General features: G+C 36.7%; 1 protein-coding gene across 1 annotated transcript in view; it reads left to right on the forward strand.

Annotated features, from left to right (window-relative positions):
- The window catches only part of DLGAP4 (DLG associated protein 4), a 1,245,417-nt gene that overhangs the window by 271,646 nt on the left and 950,773 nt on the right, over positions 1–22,998 (forward strand). Inside the window, exon 4 of the mRNA XM_044090114.1 lies at positions 13,106–13,256. Within this exon, the coding sequence (XP_043946049.1) occupies positions 13,106–13,256 (151 nt within the window). The remainder of the gene's footprint in view (positions 1–13,105; positions 13,257–22,998) is intronic.

Genomic DNA, 22,998 nt, shown 5'->3' on the forward strand with positions numbered 1-22,998 from the left:
GATTTATGTGCCAAATGATTTAAAGGGAAAATATGAGTCTTTTGGGGATTAATGTGATAGTCCGACGCAAGTGAAAACTTCTCAATAGAATTAATTATTTTTTTAAGATCTGTGAAAGGACTTTGAAACTATATGACTAAATCATCAGCAAAAGCTGAGAAAAGTAATTTAGTGTTGAAAATCCTAGGAATCTTATGGAATGTGTTTTGTGATATGTATAAGAGTAATGATTCTAAGTATATATTAAAAAGAAAAGGAGATAAAGGACAGCCCTGTCTTGTGCCTCTAGTAATCTTTATAGGGGAGGATGTGGAACCATTAATGTAGAGTCTGGTAAAGGTTTCTTTATATAGAGTATTGATTAAATTTATGAATGAGTTGGGAAAATTAAAACAGGACATGGTTTGAAAGAGAAAATCCCAACACACTCTATCAAATGCATTCAATGCATCAAGGATCAATGCATATATTGGGTTATTATCATTTTTAGTAAGATGGACAATAGATTCCAAAGTTAGGGTGTTATCCCAAACATGTCTATGAGACATAAACCCCGTTTGGTCCTGGGATATTATTGATGATAGAACCTTCTTCAATCTGTTGGCAAGAATAGATGACAAAATCTTGATATCTAGATTGATTAATGAAATGGGTCTATAATTACGAGGGTCTGTTTTATCTTTATTATTTTTTAAAATTAGTATCGTTTTTGAAGTATTCCAATGCAGATCAGATATGTCATTTATTTTTATAAAGTTATACACTTTGAGTAGAAAGGGAGCAATAACTGACTTAAAGGATTTGAAGAATTCCGGTGTAAATCCATTGGGACCTGGGGATTTACCCACTTTGAGTCTATCAATTGACTCAGAGATCTCTTGGAGACTAAGAGGAGCTGAAAGAATGCTTTGTTGTTTTTCATTCAACTTAGGGAATATTAAATAGTTTAGAAAGCTATTTATATGACTATTTACTATAGAATTGGAAGTTTTAGAATATAAATCTGTAAAAAGTCGAGTAAAGAGTTGCAAAATTTCCTTGTCCGTGTTGTATATTTGATTTTTGTATTGTATAGGTGATATTTTAGGCCTATCAAAATTTTGTTTTATAATCCTTGCCAAGGTTTTGGAAGGTACTTGAGCCCATTCCGAGTATGTGACTAATAATCTTTGCTCTAGTATTGAGAGATTATTTTGGTGTAATAAAATAAGTTCTTTTTGGGCCTCTATAATTTGCTTATAACATGCAGAATCCGGGTTTAATCTGTAATGATTTTCAACAGACTGAATTTTAACTTTTAGAAGAGTTTCTTTATTATTAAAATGCTTTTTAAGATATGAAGCCTTACCAATAAATATTCCCCTTAACCTCGCCTTACAAGCAGCCCACTGTATATCATAGGGAATATCTGTTGAATCTAAATTATTTTCCATATCCTGAATTATTTCTGTGCATAGTTGACAAATTTCTTTATTTGAGATCAAGTTGTTATTCATTGTCCAGCTGTTTTGTTTGGATACATGCCCAAAGTTATAATCTATATTTAATTTTTATAAAATTCTAGAGTGATCAGAAAGAAATCTGGGTTCAATATTAAAGTCTAAAAAAAATTGTGAAAGAGAATTAGATATAAGAAAAAAATCCAACCTTGACCATGCATTATAGCATTTTGAATAATAAGTATATATATCTTTTTTATTAGAGTATTTAGTAAGTTGTAAAGGGTCTAAGAGGTTATAGTCCAATATTAAATCTTCAAGAGCAAGAGTTGCTTGTTGATTATAAGAAGAGGAACAACTAGTGCGATCAAAATCTGGGTTCATTACAGCATTCCAGTTCCCCCCTACCATAATATAGTGATCTTTATATGAAGAGAGTATATTATATATCTGTAAAATAAAAAAATGTTGATGACTACAAGGACCGTACAGATTCAATACCAGAAGTGGTTTATCAAGATTATGTATAGTAGAAGTAAAAAAGCACCATCTACCCTCATTGTCATATTTTTCTTCAACAATAATCCCTTGAAATTTTTGTTTAAATATGATAGCCACCCCCCTGGAACTAGAAGAGTCCCCTGAAGCTATTAATTTTTTGATCCATTTTGTATTTTTTCCTTTGTACCTGTCTTCTCTGGGAATATGTGTTTCTTGAAGGAAGGATATATTGGCTTGTGATTTATATATTAAATGAAACAATAAAGATTTTTTGGCTTTATTTTGGATCCCTCTTATATTCCAGGAATCAATTATTAATAAATTTGTCATGTAATTATTAAAGGACTGTTAATAGAAATGTATGAAAGTAAATTATTTATATATAAAGAAATGGTAAAAGCTAAGAAAAAACATAGCCTAGTCTTAGTAATACATTTACTCTGTAAAAATGTATATATCGGGATAAAATTGACTTTAATCTTACACACTTCCTTCTTCCCTACCCCAGTGCCTACCCACGTTATCCTATCTAAAGAAGGAAGATACAGATATCTAAATAAGGGACATATGTACTTGGTTACCAATAACATCATAATGTAAGAAAAAAAGTAGAGTCCTAAAAAGGACTATACCACAGTTAACAAAACTAAACATATTTACACAACTATCATAACACAAGATGCCCGACATATACACTCCCCACTCCACTGAGAAATCATGTGCTCCTGTAAAAACTAAAACTGATTGTGTTAAAGTAAATAATATTGTTAATCTAATATTATAAAAAGAATTTGTAAAGGAGAATATTAGTGAGACTGAAATAAAATTAGTAGAACCCAACATATCTAGATACTTATATTCATTAATGCATGTGTATCAGCGTAACAGAAAGTCTCAAACCATATAAATTAAAAATTAGAAAAAATATAAAGCATTCACATTTAAATGTGAGATATAATGCTTTATAACAAAAAACTATTTAAAAAGTATGACTCTAACTATTCATCAATATATTTATCTAAACTAATTTGTGGGACTCAAATATGTATAATGTCTTTTAATAATGAGGACACCAACAAATCTAATGTAAAGTCACCCATCAATACTAGATCACATGACTCCTACCCTTAATTAAACATAATAATATTTTATCTAACATGTTAATTTAAATATACAAGAGAAATGTATGTGGCATGTTGATATAAAGTAAGCATTCATTTTAGATCTGTATAACATGCTCACCAAAATGTTTACTAGGAGCCTCACATTATCCTTGACAATCATGCTACACAATATCTAATCTAATATAGTTCAAAAAAATTAAAAGTATTAAACATGCCCAAATATACAATTGTAGGCATGAAATGGAAAAGCAGAAAACCACATAAGTCTCTCCATAGACTATTATACAAAGAGCAGTCACTCAACATTACTATTCATAAAGGACCAATAATAAGCATGTCTGAACTGGTGCCTAGCCTTGTCAGCATCTGCAGGGTGACTACAAACATCACTTTGAATAACATGTAGCAAAATCCCAGAAGATGGCTATGTACTTTTTCCAGTTCAGCAGTCTCAACCAGCACTAACCAATTAGCCAGAATTTCAGTACATTTGTGTACAAGACAACGTAAAGTTATCATCAATTTGACTTTTTGGCAAAACCTAACATCACTCGGCAAAGTGGTTTCAAGGAAACCATAATAAAACACTATATTATGTACGTGTTTTAAATGTCATCAAAGTGTAACTGTTAGTTGTTAATTTAAAGACCTCTCAGCTTATAAAAAGCCGTACTCACTAAAACAAATGAGGTCTAAGTCAGGATTGCAGATTCAGAGGCATCACAACCTCCGCACTTACACAAGCACTACCATGAGCACTTGTCAGGCTTCATACTGTTACCGACCCATCGTGAGTTGGTAAAGTTACTTACATGCACAGATACAACTGTTATGGAAAAAAAATACAGTCTCCGAAACTGAATACCTGTTGCACCTATAACAATGCGACTTCAGGAAACCAGGAAGACATATGCGAAATGAGCCTTAGTTCTTTTCAGGAACTTGACGTCATCGTAAAGCTGTACATGTACAGAAAAGATGCGTGCCTGATCCAGAGGTGAAATAAAGGAAATCTGTCGAGGTTAGAAATGCTGTAATGGCTCGAGAACCTGGAAGCTTTCCCTCCATTCAGTTACAGTATATTTTGTTGTTGAAAACAATGCCACATCAAAAACCTTATGATCTGGTGCCTGACAGATACTGTAAAAGCCTGATATATTGAAATAGTAATAGTTTGTTAGTGCCAACGCTAAACACCATTAAACAGATGTATTATAACTCATAAGTCCAAATTGAATTTTCTCTTAGTAAAGCTTGTCATAAGTTCATTTTGAATAAAAATTAGATATTAATAAATGTATGTTCATTAACTGAACAGTAAATGTACTCACTTTAGTTAGAAGAGTTATTATTATGTGACAGATTCAGGAAGAGTCTTAAATACTTTTAGGAAGGTGTCTTTAGCTTCCTGTGGGTCAGTAATCATAAATCTTCTATCATTATGACTGAAAGAGAGAGTGTTTGGGTAGCGCATACGGAACTTTATCCCTCTTTTTATCAGATCTGCACAATAAGGTGAAAGTTTTTGTCTGTTCATTTTTATTTGTGGAGGTAAATCCTGTGAAAAGGTCAACTTATGCCTATTCCATATAAGATGTTTTTTGCTTTTTGCAGCTTCTAAAATACGTTGAGTGTCTTGAAAGTTAAGTAATCTTGTGTAGATAATCCGAGGTGAAATGGTATCTTGTCTGGCACGCAGGACTCTGTGCGCTCTTTCTATAGTTAATGTATTTGAAGTTGTCTCACAATTAAGTAATGCCTCAAATATTTGTTTAGTCACTGAAACTAGGTTTTGATTTTCATAAGACTCTGGTAATACTCTAATTATTATATTGTTTCTATGGCTCCTTGCCTCTAAGTCCAGTAATTTAGCTTGAATTTCAGCAATGAGAGTGTCTTTGGATTTTAGATCTCTTTCAACTGAATCTACTTTTATTTCCATAGCTATATTTTTGTTTTCAATTAAGTCCATTCTTTCATTAATCTGTTTTAGAGTTTTACCAAAATCAGTGAATTGGACTGAAAAACTCTGAATAGCACTTTGAATAGGTTGTAGTGCCATCTTCAAGTCATCTAAATGGAAGTTAGAATCATTTTTATCTTTAGTACTTACTTTAATGTTCTCAGAAGATTGTTTGGTGGTTCTTAATCTTTTAGATCCAGTATCTTTCTCTGGAGAAAGCATAGAGGAGAATTTGGCCTTGGTTGTCTGCGTATCCATGGTGTCAGAGTTGCCAGCCATGCCCAGGATAGAGGTGTGAAAACAGGATATCTGCCACAGAGATGAGCTTCTAGAGTGCACGTGTCCAAAGACTGTTGAGGCCAAAATTGTTCTGAAGTAAAAAAATTGAAAAATTGAACTTTTTCCAAAAATAAATAATCTTAATATGAAGGAATAGTCTCAGAGATAATTTCTGTAGAAAGAACTGTGGAAATACTTCGCTTAAAAGTTGTAAAAAATAGCCGGTAATTACATAGCAGAGAGGAGCACAGTGAATAGGGAGTAGTCTAGCTGGCGGCCATCTTGGAACCCCTGAAAGTGCAGTTTACTATGACTCACCACATGTCTCATTCTGCATGAAGCAAGCAGATGCAAACAGTGCATTCTTATCCCTTCCATTAATATCAGGCAGAACTAAAGATATACAATATAAGAAAGGGTATGTCAATCCTGTGAAAGTACTTTTGCCAAATGCAGCCATGGCTGAAAAAAGTGACCACAATTACATCCATAAAATGTCACACAAATATATATTTTTTTTCCTGGAGGGTATAACCGCTCTGCACTATCCATTGAGTTGCTACGTGCCCAGCACCTACTAGTTAATTTATCTAAGTATGAGTTTGTTGTATGCTGGGGGGGTCTCCCAACTTTGCATCACCAGTGCCATCCTTAGTGAAGCTTCATCCAGTTAATGATGAAATAATTACTAAACTGCATGCCTCTCATAAAAAGCCATACTAAGTTATTCACTGATGGTACTAGTATATCATTTCAGTAATTTCAAATGCCCTTGAGGTTAAGTCCCATCTGAAAAGGACTAGGCACCATGAAAGAAGAAGCACAAATTAGTGAGTACTGACTCCTTGTATACATTTCAGTCCTGCCTTATACCTCTGACATTAAAAGGATCAGCTGAAGGGCTGACATACAGGTAAGTAAGAACAGGTCCCAACAAATTCCATGGAAGTCATCTGATGAACATATAGCTGATCTCACTTACAGATGTACAGTCCCAGGTCAGCCAGTCCTTCACTACATGGAGTGCCAACTTTTACATCTTGTCCCAGATCTAAGTTCATCCAAACCTTCCACAGGGCTGTAATTCCTAAGGCAGAGCTGTGTTACAAAGGTGATATGAGAATTGGAACCACACGAACAGGTTAGATTTGTGAACACCCACACTAAGTATACACGATCTATATTCAAGAACATACTTACCACATTTTTTTGTGTTCCCTGTTCATTCAGAAACATTATGCTAAGTGCACTCATAGTCTACACTTTGTGGTAACCTTTATGAATTTCCCCTCTATATTTAATGCTGCAAGAAAATCATTAGGAAAACTAAAATAATGTCAGACAGGTAAGAAAGTTATGGGAACCTGGCAGACTAAGCTCAGCAGTTATCTGGTGTTAATAATTTTGTGAACCCTTTGGATATAGTTACACCACTAAAAGCAGTTAATGACAAACAATGAAATTCTGTTCCCCCACTTTAAAATGATCCCCCTAGTGTGTGTGGCTTAAAATATAAAATGTGCCAGTAGGTATACTTCAAATCCAGAATGGCTATAGTGTTAACATGCTATACATTTACACTAGTTGACGCTGAGAGATCTTGGACTGTCTATGCAGCCCTCCATTCTGTAGCACAAGAAAAAAATCTCTAATCCATTTATTTCATTTCAGTACATGGAAGGCCCAATCTACTATTCTGCTGTTATTATTTTTTAACGTTTTTCAGAAGGGACTCACTCATCTTACAAAAGAAATAGTGAACTTACACTGGAAAGCTTATCTTAGAAACCCCATTCAGTACCCCCACCAGCCACAGAGAAACGCCTTTCCAGTTCCTAAGGAAGAATACTAATTTATTCTTGCTCATTTCTGAATGTGGATGATAAATGAAAAGGAAGTAAACAACAACGTCCACATTACGTAAAACACTTCATAGTTTTACAGCAGAAAGTTTAGCAATGATATTCATTAAAAGAATAAAATTAACATTTTAGGTGGTTATCAGCTTCTCCGTAATGAGATTCAAAGCTGCACTACTCTCAGATGTAACCATATGGGACGAGGGAAAGAAAGAGACTACTTTGTCAAACGTCCATTCGTAGAACCGAAAAAAAGTGGGCACAGCTAATTGGAAATTCATTTTTTTGTTTCTGTGTGAGATCTCAGTATAGCAGAGTTTGGGGAATTTGCCCTTTCCCCATTTGTAGTGCTGTGTCGGTGTTGGTACATATAATCAGATAGTGGTGTGGAGAGTGCAGGTTGGCTTGCCCACGCAAAAAAAATGTTTATTTATTTAATTTTATTTTTGATTGGCTGCTGATCCACAAGTTGTGTTCAATCAGTTGCCTTTCTATAGACTGACTTTTCTATACAGGATATACATACATGCACACACACAACTATATATATATATATATATATATATATATATATATATATATATATATATATGGTTTGCTATCAAAATTTAGAATGTAGGTTCGGTGAACACTGGAATGCCGAACGGCAGTTGGCCAATTCCCATGTTTCCGAACATTCATTGAGTGAGAGTCCATATCAGCAAATGCCACTGTGCATTTGCTGATATGTACTCAATGTTATGACTAGAGAGCACAGTACAGTGTGGATTGGGAAATGTATCCCTTTCCTTACTGTAGTGTGATCTTGGAGTTGGACTATATAGTTTGCAGGGGGTGTGGGGGGAAGCAGGGGGACTTGCCACCCTGTAAAAATGTGAATTGCAGTATAGGACTTACACTTACCTTTGCTCCTATATGGACTTCACATTCAATATTCAACGACAATGTCAAATCTGCTGAATTTGTTCAGCAGATTCGGCATTTTCACCTACTTAATATGCAGGAATTCGACGTTAACTTTTGATATTAAATACGTTAAATATTTTTGTCAGCGTCGAGATTTCGATAGTAAACCTATATATATATATATGTTTCTACTTCGGTAGACCGAACTTTCACTTACCCGACTTTCATAACTCTGAGACGAATAGGTCGACAACCCCATAACACCGATGTCTCGGAACACCAACTTTCCACTCCAGGTAAGTAACTACTTGGCCAACCTGAAAAATAAATTAAAACCAAAGTAAAATAAACCCACCCATGTGGGAGGCTTCACCCCCCCCACACTCCCCTATGTGAGACTGCACCCCCCCTACACCCCCCTCTAACTAAAAATACCAACTCCAAGATTGCACTACCATGGGGGTAAGGGGCAAACTTTAACATGGTGACCAAGTGGTTACTTACCTGGACTAGAAAGTCAGTGTTTCGGGAAGTCGGTGTTATGGTGTTGTCAGCCTTTTCCTCTCTGCATTATGAAAGTCGGTTAAGTGAAAGTTCGATCTACTGAAGTAGACACATATATGTGTATATGTGTGTATATATATATATATATATATATATATATATATATATATATATATATATATATATATATATATCTTTACCTATATGATGGTGCCCTATAGGAGGAAGAGTCGAACAGAGCAACAGTTTGGGCATCTAATGTGGTGCACAGTATCCTCAGAAATAGTTGAACATGGATAATAGACTGCACACTGTGTCAGGGCTAGCTATTTCATGATGTAAAATATGGCCTAAGTGATTCAGTCGTATTGACTAATGTCGCCAAAATGGGCATGGGTATTTATGGGTGATAAGTGCGTTGAGGATTTAGCCTACTGTGGCCTACACCAGGGACCCATACCAATGGTGGGAAGGCTGTTTGTGCCCCTGTTGACCAGTGTGTGCCCACCATAAAACCCAGCATCCCTGGGTCAATAAGCTACTGGCCGGTCAGTGTCCAGCTGCCCAGCTTGGGTTACCTGGGATAGCTCTGTTGAGCTAAAGCTGGACATAAAACCAATCAACCTGCCACCACAAACTATGAATTGCTACACTCATTGTAAGTACACTAACATGATGAGGCTTGGAAGTGGATGACATGATGGTAAGGAGGAGGCTGGATAGCCTCTGTATCCAGAAGACAAGATGGAATGGCAGTGCAGCAAAGCCATTTGGCTTGGGATCCAGACTCTACTACTCAGGAGGAAGACATGCTAGAAATGGTGTTGGAATTGTGGTGCAGGAGAGGCTTCAGAAGACAGTGAGAGATGTCATCAGAATTAGTGATAGACTTGTGGCAATCAGACTACATTATAATGACAGAGCTGTATTCATAAACGCAGTCTATGCCCAACAGTAGGGTTGTGATAGTGAGGAAAAGAGTGCAGTCATACAGCAGTTACAAGACCTACTAGATAAAGCAGGACAACAGGCATTGGTGTTGATAATGGGTGACCTAAATGCACATATCGGAACAGACAAAACAGGATATGAGGACTGCCTGGGACCACATGGGTGGGGCAACAGGAATAAAGAAGGAGAGGCCATTATAGACTTTTGGCTAGTAAATGGCTTGATAGTAGCCAACACATAGTTCAGAAAGTGAGACAGTCACAAGATTACATACAAGAATGGCCAACATGCAAGTCCGGTAGACACAGAGTAGTAGAAGGTAAGATGGAAAATGACTAGTTTAGATTCAGATCAGGATGCATCCCAACCAATCCAATGTCTGCAGTGAGATAGACACTTGAGAAGAAGACAGAAATGAGGAAAGAGTCCAAATGAAGAAGGCATATGACAAAGTCCCAAAAAAGCTGATTCTGGGCAGCCCTGCAGGGGTTTTAAATCCCAGAAACATTGGTAGATCTAGTGCAAGCTATGTACAAGGACCCAGTAACTCATGTATGAACAGCATTTGGTCTTATAGAGGGGTTCCCAGATGGAGAGGGTGTGCATTAAGGTTTAGCTCTGAGCTCACTGTTGTTCATACTAGTGATGGACTACATTAGTAAAAAGGTCAGAGGGGACACATCAACAAAGTTGCTGTGTGCAAACAATGTAGCATTACAGACAGACTCTGAGCAAGAACTCCAGCAAAGGATAGGGAAATGGAATGCAAAACTAAGGCCACATGGGTTGAAACTGAGTACAGATAAGACAGTTTTAATGGCAGTAAATGGTAAAAATCAGAAGAAGCTGTGAAATGAAATAGAAGGGAAAATAGTGGAACAGGTTAATAGCTTCAGGTATCGGGGAGGGGTGGCTGAAGAGAAGGGAAGTCTGAAAGAGGTGGTCAAAGCTAGAATCAGAGTGTCTGCAGCCATCTGGCACAGAGTGTCAGGGGCAGTGTATTATAGAGGAATGCCAAAAAAACTTAAAAATAAGGTATACAAAACAGTTTTGCAACCGGTACTACTGTATGGTACAGAAGCCTAGGCAATAAATACAGAGAAGCTGAGGAAGCTAGAGGTACTAGTCATGGACTGCCTGAGACGGGTGGTAGGATGCACACTGTGGAACAGATGAAGGAATATGAACATAAGAGCAGAAGCCAAAGTAGTTCCAATTGCAGAAAAGGTCAAAGAAAACAGATTACAGTGGATTGGGCACATGTGCAGGAACACAGACGACAATCTTGTGAAGAAGATTTGAGACAGACAGGAAGAAGGCAAGAGGAAACTAGGGTGTCCAGCAAAGAGGTGGATGGATTGTGTGAGAGAAGACCTGTGACAGTCAAGCATGACTGTCGAAGAAGGTAGGAGAGTAACACTGAATAAGGAGAAAGGGCGAAAAATGGCACGACACCTCAATCACATGTAGTAAGTGGGGAAAAATAGGGTTGATGATGATGCTATACATATGTCTGTGTGTATGTAGATATAGATAAACACATACACACACACATATATATATATATATATATATACACACACACACACACACATATATATATATATATATATATATATATATATATATATATATATATTGGACAACTGTATGGGGAACCAGAAATTCAACCGTAGTTGGCACCTATGTCTCTAAAACACATAGGCAGCTTGTAAATAGTTTATCTCCCAGGCACCTGCTTGTAAATATTTAATCTCCCAAGTCCCTGCTTACAATACCAAAGGTTCCAGAACTTGTCAGAGATTTGGAATGCATGGCTAGGCTTAAAAAGGCCTACTGGTCTTTAGCCTTGTACACACCTATGAACCTATGACAGAGAAGTGACTCTGTAGCACGCTGAACATTCCAAAGCACATTAAACTGGTGCAGTTTGCAAGCTCTTTAGCATGAGACACACTCCGCACTCAAGTGTTTTTAGCTTCCTCTTTAATGTGATACCCTGAAATGTTCAAACTTCTTAAAGTCATCAAAAACATGCTAACAGAACATGCAGAAAGAGCAAGCAATCAGACTAAAAACAGTGCACATTGGTAGAACACAGTTTGCACGCAGTAGTAAGTGAGCTCAAAAGCCATCTCCTGAATAAATTGTCCATCCTCAGCCAAAATACATATTGCAGTTATAAAAATATTTCAAAGGCAACACACTTTGAAACAGAGCTGTCTGCTATAAAATCTTCTCACTTCATTGACATTTGAATATAGCCGCAAACACTAGAAGCCCTGGCAGTTAGCTTACATTAAACTTTTATTTACTCTTTGTTGATCGGGTTAGTCCCACTACACCGTACCCTCTTTTCAGGTGGGAGGCCTGAGGTTTTATCCATTCTAACTAGAGGAGGTTTGGGCAGGGTAGCAGGGAACTTCGCCTAATCTTTTTTTGTTTTTTTTTTTGTTAATAAGTGATATGGCATTTTTACATCCACCTGAGCTGCCACCAACTAAGGCAGATGGGGTATCAGTTTAACTTCAGTTCAAAGGAAGGCAGACTCAGGAGTGTAATACCCACTTGTGCTGTGGTGTTGGTAGTGGGAAATTAATTCAAATACCTGGTGTGGGAATAGAACCCTTAGCCTTCTGATCTTCCAGCACTAAAGGTGCGTTGAACCACTGCCATATAGTTCTCTCTGATGTATGCTGAAGGAAGACAATGAGATGCGTTTTCAAGATTTAGTTTCTGTCTTTTCTTGGAACACATATTGCTGTAATCTGGCTCTTTTTTAGCAAATTAAGTACCTGTGCAAACAAAGAAATATGAAAGAGCAAGTACTACACTTCTCCTTATCCTCTACTGTGAAATTCAAAAAATACTTCAAAGGTTTCATGAAAATTAGTAAAGGAGACAATACGGATGTTCATCTAGGCCCTGGCTTGAAAACTGAAGCTGATACTTTCCCAGCTGTCTGTTTAGAAGTCACAACTCATAGTGCACAAAGTGGGTGGCTCAGTCAACCAGCTGATTGCAGGCAGGAGGTGAGTGTGGCATCTGCTGCTTGGAAAAGTCTGAAGCTAGCTGGTAATACTCTGATGAAGGGCTTGTACCCATATGTTTTGACTGCACAGACAAAAATGCAGGAAGTCCTATCAAGGTTATGCTATTTTATCTCTTGCACTTAATGAAATCAGGGTTAAAATGTTTTTGTTCCTTAACTGACTAAATATGCAGAATTAGTAGACTGTAGAAAAAAATACTAGGATCTTCTAGACTTCTGTGATCAGCACTAGAGCTGAGATAAGGTATCATTTAACACTGACTAAAATATTTATTGTGCAGATATAGAAAACAGAAACTACTGATTAATTTCCTGTAAGAATGAGGTCTTCTCTAGTGAGAAAAGAACTAAATTGTGTTATTTTAGACTGAGAAAAGAAAGGCTATTGAACATGGTGGTAGTGTCTGAATTACTACTGTCTTTCACTAGTGATAGTTAGAATGTTTAGAGAAATGCAGGTACACCCTATGATGATGTCATAGCCTATCCTTTAACATTTGCCAGTACTTGACTTGTGCATCCCGCAGCTATCTGACATCACTGAGGGAACTCTTTACTGGCAGGAGCCTGGAGAATCTGGACTCAATCGGAATGCTGTCTCTGCCGAAGTTCCAGAGCTGGGAAGAAGAATTCACGGATAACAGTGACACACTGGGCAAGTCCGAATGCAACAATCAGGTTAGTACGCTATCAGGTAAGGATTCATTGGAAGCTTAGCATTATAACATCCGCATTTAAAGAATGGTTTTACTCATGTATTGATTGATTGACTACTTGATTGATTGGCAATGCTATTTTATTACCCAAATAACCTTGATAATGCTATTTTATTATCCAAATAACCTGTTGTCAGGAAAAGAGTCAATTTTAAAGCTGAGTCAATTTTAAAACAGTGATATAGAAGATAATATAATGATAAAACTATTCTGTAAACTAAAAGACACATGCCTACTGAGATGTGTAAACTATTTTGGAAATTGCAAAAGTAATTTTTCACAGAGGTACTCTTTAAACCATGGTTTGGAATAAGTTAAAATTGTAAAAGACCAATAATAAAGTGGTGGTATATTTCAAAAGCATGAGGTCTTCAGAGCATAAATCCCTGCCTCTTCAGCCATGTCCTGCTACTTCATAAAATATTATACAAAATCCTTGTAATAAAACTTTCTTATTACAGGCATCAAGTATCAAATAACAAAATCCAAGTATATGTTACACCATGTTGCACTGAATAGTAGCCACTAAAAACATGTGAGTTACCAGTTTTAAGTCAAACTGAATGATAACTCCCTCAAAATGATGCATTTCTGTGCCTTTCATTGGTGCAAATGCAGTTGTTTTTGTGTTTCATAATTTCTCATAGAGGTGTGTGTCGGAACATCAACTTACGACACACATTAAGTTTCTATAAGCAATGGATGATGTTCAATGCATCAGAATTCTAAAAGTACTTGACTAAAAATTGTGTAGACAGCATCGGTCAGTTCCTTTTAACAGTATTCAGATGATCACATTAGAAATGTATTTTATGCATTTACGTGCCAGGTAAGTGGACTGGTCCTGTACCCGTATTCAACTGTAACTCTGTTAAAAGGCAAATGCACAAAAGAAGAATTGTTAGCAGTGAACAAAATAGTATTATCTGCACTGCAGTGTCAAAAGGAATTTGTGTAGAAGACATGAAGAGAAGAGATTAAAAGGTTTTCAATTAAATGCAATATTAAGTCTTTTTTAATGTCCACTTTCAGGACAGTGCATTTTAAAATACTGTTTCTCGTTTGTGTTTTATAACAAGTGCATTTAACTTTTTGGAAAAACCTATTTTAGGGAAAGTTTTGAATCTAGTATGATTGCATAATAGTTCTAGGTTGTATGGTAATAAGTTCCAGGTGCAAGGTGAAAGATAGGAGTTCTCTCAAGATGTGGCAGAGGTCTTTTAAGCAGTTAGCAGTACAGCTTTTTGGACAAGGTCATGGTGAGTGGCACATGAACTGATTTAGCCTCTGAGTTGTGTGCAGTTATCCAGGATAAGTGGTTTATTAGTGACGGTACAAGTACATGTGTTGTGGGGACATGGAAACCAATCAATATTTTAATTTTGTTAGGTTTATTTATTTTATTTTATTTTATTTTGCATTTGTTGATCTGGATAGTCCGACTGGATACATGTCTATTTTCAGCGGTTGCCCGGGGAGAAAAGCGTCAACATTAAAAACATTACATTGAAATTAAGCATGATTATTAAAAACAATTTTTGTGTAGTCATAGCTCAAACCTATATGTTTACAGACAATCAGATAGAAGTAGCTAGGTATTCCTTACAATACCATTTCATATACTATAGTATGGAAGGAGTTAGTCTGGATTCTGGCAGGGGCATAGCCAGTGTGTCATGAAGTACTGTTTGAGATTTTTCTTGAATTGGTTTAATGATGGTTCTAGTGTTAGAATAGCTGGAAGTGAATTCCAAATGTTGCCAACAGAGTTAGAAAACAAGGAGTCACCAGCTGAGTTGTTAGTTTTGAGTGTTTGAATTAGTAGTTGGTTAGAAGATCGCAGTGGCCTTGTGTTCCTGCGGGGATAAATAATGCTTTTAAGTGCAGGGGTGTTGTTTGGTTGGTTGAGAATTTTGTGGGCTACTACAAGTTGATTATACTGAAGTGTGCTAGTCAATTCTAGCCATCCTAGAGGTTTAAGGTTTTGACAGTGGTGAGTTCTGTAAGTAGAGCCAGTGGCAAATCTAGCAATGCCATTACAACAGCTTGAGAGTTTGCAGAGTTCAGATTCGTTCAAGTTAGTAAAAATGGAGGAGGCATAGAAAAGGCTGGAGAGAAGATGAGTGCGGGCAATGGTAGTTCTTGCTAGTGGGGTAAGGAAAGGTTTATTTTTATATAGGGAGCCCAGTTTTTTTATTAATGGTTTTAATGTTTGATTGATATACACGTCAAATTTAAGGTTATTATCAATGGTTACCCCTAAGAGTTTAGTATAGTTATCTGGGGAAATAACAGTTCCATTATTAGATATAATAGTAAAGGAGAGTGGTGTCAACCTGTGAGTGGGGGAGAAAAGTAGTAGTTTGTTTTTTTTAGGGTTCAAGAGCAAACAGCGGCATGAGAGCGAGTTCTCAACTGTGTTAAATGTTTTCTGGGATAGTGTATGCAGGTCAAATGGGGTGGAGGCTGAGCAGATCAATGTGGAATCATCTGCGTATTGTATGCATGTAGCATCTGGAATGGCAGAGTAAAGGTAATTAATAAAGATTGAAAAGAAAAGAGGTCCTAAGATAGAGCCCTGAGGAACTCCAAAGGTGAGGGGTAGTAGAGCAGATTAATTTCCCTGCCATAGTACCACCTGTTGCCTGCCATTCAGAAAGGACTGAAACCATTGAATAGCACGGTTATTCAAGGAAATGGATTTCAGAGTGGCAGTGAGTATTTGGTGGTTGACCATGTCAAAGGCTTTGGATAAGTCGAGGAACAGGGCTGAGGATAGTTTGTTGTTTTTTCAGTTATGATTTATGACAGTGGAGAAAGAGAGGAGGGCAGAGGAGGTACTATGGTGTAGTCTAAAGCCATGCTGAGAGTTAGCCAGCAGATTGTTGTGTATGAGATAGTGCACGAGTTGCCTATGAATACATTTCTCCATTATTTTGTCCAGTGGTGAAAGTATGGCAATGGGTCTATAATCTGATAGTTCTGTGCAATTGCCACCTTTGTGGAATGGTATGACATGGGAAGTTTTCCAAATGGAGGGAATGGAGGCTTCAGTTATGGTTCTGCTGAGCAAGATTAAGACTGGATAAGCTATGACATCTGTGTCTTTATGTAAGTACTCTGCAGGTAGAAGATCTGCAGATAGGGTGGTGGGTTTTAGTTTTTTAAGCAGGGATCGGATAAGTGAGGTAGAGACTGGTTGGAAACTTAAGGGGAGATGGGTAGTGGGTGAGGTTATGATAGAATTAGTGCTTGTGGGAGTTAGCTGGCTAGCAAGGGTCTGGACAGTCTCAGTAAAAAAGCTGTTAAAGGTGTTGGCAATCTCCTCTGGAGATTTATGGGTAGAAGTGGAAGGGGTAGGAGTGGTGGATTGTCCTGGATGAAGAAGTTTATTTATACCTGCCTAAAACTTTTGAGGTTTATTTAGGTGTCTTTGTTGAAGATTATAGTAGTAGCTTTTTTTTTTTGTCTAGCAGAATGGATTTTTTTGTATTATAACGAAGCTGCCGATATCTCAAAATTATGTTTTAACTATATTTTGTCTAGCCACCATTTAGAGAAGCTTTGACATTTTTTTATAGCTCATTTTAAGCTTGCATTTTGTTAAGGCTATAATTTTAGTCCTGAGTGTCTAGAGTTATGTCTTGGAATTCTAGTTAATGTAAAAGATTGCAATGCTGTAACTACTTAATGCATGGTACTTCCAGAAGAAATTACACAAATGTCATCCATAGGAATTAAGACCCCCAGTCCTCATCCATGCAAATTCTTTCTTTTTCATAAAGCAGGCCCAAATGACCTATGATCCTCTACTAGGTAAAGTGGGTAAAAGAGCTTGAAGATTGATGAAAGTAAACAGTATCTGCAGAAGCAAAAGACCAGCACACATGCACACACACACATGTACACTTGTGAAGACCAGCATACACAGTCATGAATTTATTTCCAGAAACATACTGTACCTTGTTTACAGTACCTGATCAATGGCATGTGACAGAACAGTAAAAAAGAGAAGTTGCACAGCTGTGTACAGACAACTGAGCTACCCAGTTCTGCCTGCATTTGTGCCACCGACATCTTAAACATGTACTGCCTAGCAGTGATCTGTTGTTTCATTTGTTTGTTTAGACTTCTTGAACAAAGTAATTTCTGAAATAATGCAGCAACAACTACTAGCAGTAAAAAGTGGTATAAATTCTGGCAAGTGTTTACTACTGATATATTTAGTGGGTCTCTAAAACTCAGAGAGAGCCTACTGAGCATCCAACATCACAATCACTGATTTAAAGAACCACCCAGTCTCTGGCCACATGCACTTTGCACATTCATTCACACACACACACACACACACACACACACACACACACACACACACACACACACACACACACATGCATACAGAGTATATATACATATATATATATATATATATATATATATATATATATATATATATATAGAGAGAGAGAGAGAGAGTAAGAAAGATGTTTGCACCTGCAAATATTCAAAATGCACAACCAGAGTGTGTGTTCAAGATACCTTAAGGTCAGACTTTCTTTTCCTACATTGTTTTTCTACCCTTAGGAGCTACAGATGGTTTCCATGTAGAACAATGAAACCAACAAGTTACAATATCAGACAATGAAATAAAAAGCATAGATTTGCTTAATGACAAAATTGTGAGCAGATGATCTGAAGTCATAGCTGCTTATGTGTTCACCCTTGGAAAATTTAATATTAAGGACAGAGAGGTGCAAAGGGGTTGCCTTCCCTGCAGGCACTCATGAAGTTACAGATTATAGCCCTCCCATTCATAGTTTCAACATTATACCATTTTGGCGCCTATAGTTTAGTCTTTATTTTAGTGGTTTGCCATTTCTGACATTGTCAGCATGTTGAAATGCAGCTGCCTAGTATCTAATAAGGAATGCAAGACTATCAAGCAGTTTGTCCACATGAGTATCAGTTCCCCTTAGCATACAGGAATAAAGGCCTAAATGTACCCCCTCAGAAAGTTCACCCAGGATGTTGACAACTGTTGGCAATAGTATTTGTTTTCTATCTTTTTTTTTTTTTGCATCCTGTCTTCACAGCTCACATTAATACCCATCGTAATAAAGCTTAACCTAAGCCACATCGGCTTAACACAGAGGAAACCTTCCTTTGAGTCAGCATCATGGTTGCAAATCTTTCCAGCTGCCGTGTGGATGATTGCTGACCTTTACAAGTGATGCTAAGAATGCAATATTGCACATGAGCATGTATTGTGGTTGTAAAATGTGTGCTGCAGCCCAGCTTAATGCAGATTTCTAGCCAAGATGCTTAGTAATCCTTTAGCTCTCATCATGAATTGCATCTGTCTCATTCAGTGCTCTTTAACATATTTTTCGTGACCTACTGTTATGTTGTTACAGGGTCTCAGATGTTTGTGTGGGTTGAGATGTACAAGTCAATTGTATACTTCCTACCTAGATCTCAATTTATCCCCCCTCTTTCCCCCCTTTCCCCTGGACTCCCCCTAGCTCCCCCCTCTCTCCTCTCTCCTCCTCCCTCTCCTCCCTCCTGAATAAACTTTTCCTTCAAGTGCTATGCTTACTCTCACCTTAAATTTTTTCTTTTTTTCTCAAGGTGGTGGTCTGGACTCAACCACAATTTGAACATTAGTTATCTGTTCTTTTTCCCTCCTCTCCTTTAATTTCTTTTTCTCTCTTCATTTTATTCATTTCTCCCTGCTCTTGCTTCTTCTTGCATTCAAACATTCTCTTTTTTTCTTTCCTACTTTACTTCTTTACTAAACACCACAGTTGCACTATATATCTTTTTTTTTATATCGTGCCGCCCAATGCATCTTGTTTGGAAATTGTTAAAATGTTGCTATGCTATTAGAACAGTTGTTTGTGTTGTTTTTGTTAGTATTGTTTTGTTCTGCTGTGTTTGTGTGTGTATGTATTATTCATTTTTTCTCCCCCTTTCTCCCGAAAGCAGGCTTCGGGGCCAGTGGACCCGGTTATCAAACTGGAAATAAATAAATAAATAAATAAATATTTTTTTTTCTAATTCAATCCGTGAATCATTAAAAGACAATAACAGTTTCATACTTGTGAGGACTGTGCCTAATTCTGCAACTATGTGATTAAATCTCACCTGCAAAGGTTTGCTGTTTGGACATCCATTTAGTACACTCTGAATACAGTGCAGACACCAGAAATAGTTTGTTTATGACAGGAATTGCAGGTAGAGAAAAGAAACAGAGATGATATAAATATGTGTTGTATGTCTAAGAGATCAAACTCTGTGTAATGTTCCATGATCTTTTGAGCATTCATATTCCTAGGTCTATATCTGATACTCATCTGAGGTGTGTGTAATATTCCATGTACTGCTGTACACATTAGTTTACACCTTGTGTTATCTTTCAGCAGACTTCCATGCAGTCTCTTTCCCAAATGCTCCTTGTTCTTTACGGAAACCTAGGTGTGTTTTTCATCAACATCTTTTTACCAGCATATGCTTTGCAAAGGTGTTTTCTTTTTCCTGCCATTAAGAATTGATACAGTACCCTCCCTGAAATGGTCACTTCAAACCATTGGCTATATAATCCTTTAGAGTCATGCAAAATGCGTTCTTATTGCTGCACATTGTCAGAAATTTGTATATGTGATATTGCAATCATCAAATGAAAAAAAGTTGAATCAAGCATGTACAAAGACATATGGATAAACAGACCTGAAAGTTACCCAGTGGCATGAGGAACAAGGAATAAATCATCTTCAGCTCCTTATAGGAATACTAGAGGATACAGAATTGCAAAAGCAAGCACTCTAGATTTTATCAGGCTTTCAAACCCTGAGACAGTACCAAGACAGAAGTGTAGTATATATTAAACACTAAGACTGCATTAGGCAGGGCAGTAAATAAACATGAGATTCACTGTTTATTTCTCTTTTTAACTGCCCTGCGTAATGCATGCATTGAGGGAGAGAGTTAATTACCAAATGTGACAAGACTGCACGTATTTGCATTTAATTTTAGCCATTTTCTATGTAGTGTTGTTTTGTGTGGGTTAGTTCCTGTTGTAGTGACTAGGTATCACGTGGAGATTTGACAGTAATGCCCAGTATGCAGTCATCTGCAAACTTAGTTAAGAAAAGTTCCTGCATAAGGTTGATCAGTTTGTTTTGACATTATACATGTCAACATAAATGGTATTTCATCGATTTTTAAATGTATATGTGTGTATATATATATATATATATATATATATATATATATATATATATATATACATACATATATATACATACTTTTTTTTCCTAACACAAAAATCAACAAACCAGCACTCCAAATGTTTAGTTTAGGCTATTTAATTACCATAAGCCTTTACATAACAGCATGGCATTTTCATAGCATGAATGTAACAAAGTAGACCAGTTTCACCCATTGGCCATCATCAGTGCAATCAAACACATCCCCCAACAAAGTGTATACATATATACAGTATAAAAGTGTATGTAAAGCGACATCACAACATTACTAGAAACAAGAACCAAAAAAATTCATTAATATGGCAATAACCCATGGCTGGGTGTGGATAATGCTGGATTTACCCACGGTAAATTAGCATTACCCAGACCCAGTCATGGGTTATTGCTATTATGCAATGACATTATTTAAGAAAAAAGTTACTTACTTTTCTTAAATAATGTCATTGTATAATGGCACTGTGGTATTCTTCCCCGTTGTTTCGGTATTCGGTCACTTGATGATGTACTACGCATGCATATGGCACTTACATTCCCAGACTTGCACAGTACATCAGTGCTGTAGAAAGCAAGGAATTGAGAAAGGATGATCCCCATGGCTATTTTTTTTAAAGTAACCTTGTGAACGTAAATTAAGTGTAAAACACACCTGTATAAAATATGTATATCTCAAATATAACATGAATGAAAAAATAAAATGAAAATAACATCTGTATAAAACATCTATATAAATATACACCCAATGAGAAAATAAACTCCCCACAAGTACTACACAAAGAAGAAAAAAATTAAATACATTTCTTAGAAAAAGAAGTTCACTCTAAGTTTTAGGACACTAGAAACAGAGGCAACATCATTGATACCTGGGGGCTGAGTGGGGTTACATTTTAACTGCCAGTTTAATTCTTTATACTCTAAAAAACAAATCAACTGGCCCTCCCCTCAAACCTAGATCTACCTAATTTATTGCAGTGAATTTAAAACTATGAGTTCACCAGGGTCTGTTATGTTTGGTCATGAGTTTTCATTGTTATTTCACTGATATTTTTTTTTGGCAACGATTGTTTATTAATGCATGGTAGAAATGAAGCTGGCCTTTAAAGAATCATTGGGCATAATGATTGAGTTTAATTAGGGAGGAGTTACTGCTTGTCAACCTATTTAAACTTGTTATTCTGTGCTTGGTTTCAATCTGATGAAGTCTAAAGTGTACTACTGATGAAAGCACTCAATCTTTTGAATAAATTGCTTCATTGTGCGTCCTATATTCTTTCTTTTTTGATTTTATAAGTTTGTCAGTTGGTGTTTATCTCTTGTCTCTGATAAAAAATGCAATGTCAGCAAAGGGGAAAAAACAGGATGAAAAATGTAAAATTGAGTGCAACTAGATTATTAACACATGCATCAATCCCACAAAGAAGCAATACATACACACACACACACACACACACACACACACACACACACACACACACACACACACACACACTCACAGACACTCTGTATGTATGGACATTATTACAACCTATACAAATCAGATTACTCTGCAGTTTGCCAAGTTGCTAACAGTGAGAAGGTTGAGGATTGTTCTGGAAGCGGTGCAGCACCAGAGGATATGTTAGACACAGCAGAAGATAGCTGCCATCTCTCTTCCAGCAAGCTATAATATCTTCTGTGGACCAGGCCCAAGTCTGCAATTCCATTTTCCATTATAACATGTAATTTTGCCACATCCTTAGTTGCTAAAATGTTAGCATCCTATGCAGTCAGGTTTCTGAGAATGACACCTCAACATGGACTCTAATTTTATATCCATTAATAAATATGTGTAATCTGTTCAGAGTATAAAATGCATTTGTAGTACTTTGCACTATTTATATATTTTTTTAAATTCACTGCATTAATATCAGGGCACATTGCCAACTGTGCCAATCATTGATCACTGAAGTAATGGCTAAGGTTATTCTTTCATCCTGTACATAAAAGTGGGGCAGTCATTGTTATTTTAAAACCTAAGACACACATTTACCAAACTGACCTGAAATCAGAGGCATCAGTTTTTGCATCATATTGTAAAGAAAGCATTGTGAGTTTCAACACTGAAATCCCTAGAAGTAGCCATCTTAAGATGGAACTTTTTCACCTCTTTTCAAAGGGCAAACTCTCTTTGAACAGTTATGCCTTGCCCTGCAGATAAACATGAAAAAAAATATCAAATGTCTTACAATTTCAAGGAAAGAAAATAATTTACCTTAACGTCATTCATAAGGTGCAAGTGGAAAACTCATCTCCTCTGAAACATTGACAAGTAGCTTGCATTCATGGTTTTGAGTGTCGCTGCCTACAATTGGATTGCACTACAGTGGGGATCAGGAAAATTACCCTTTTCCTCACTGTAGAGCAATCTCAGGGTTAGAATATATAATTAGCAAGGGATGTAGG

This window comes from Protopterus annectens, chromosome 12.part0 (genome assembly GCF_019279795.1).
Source record: "Protopterus annectens isolate FY-2018-M chromosome 12.part0, PAN1.0, whole genome shotgun sequence".
NCBI lineage: Eukaryota > Metazoa > Chordata > Ceratodontiformes > Protopteridae > Protopterus > Protopterus annectens.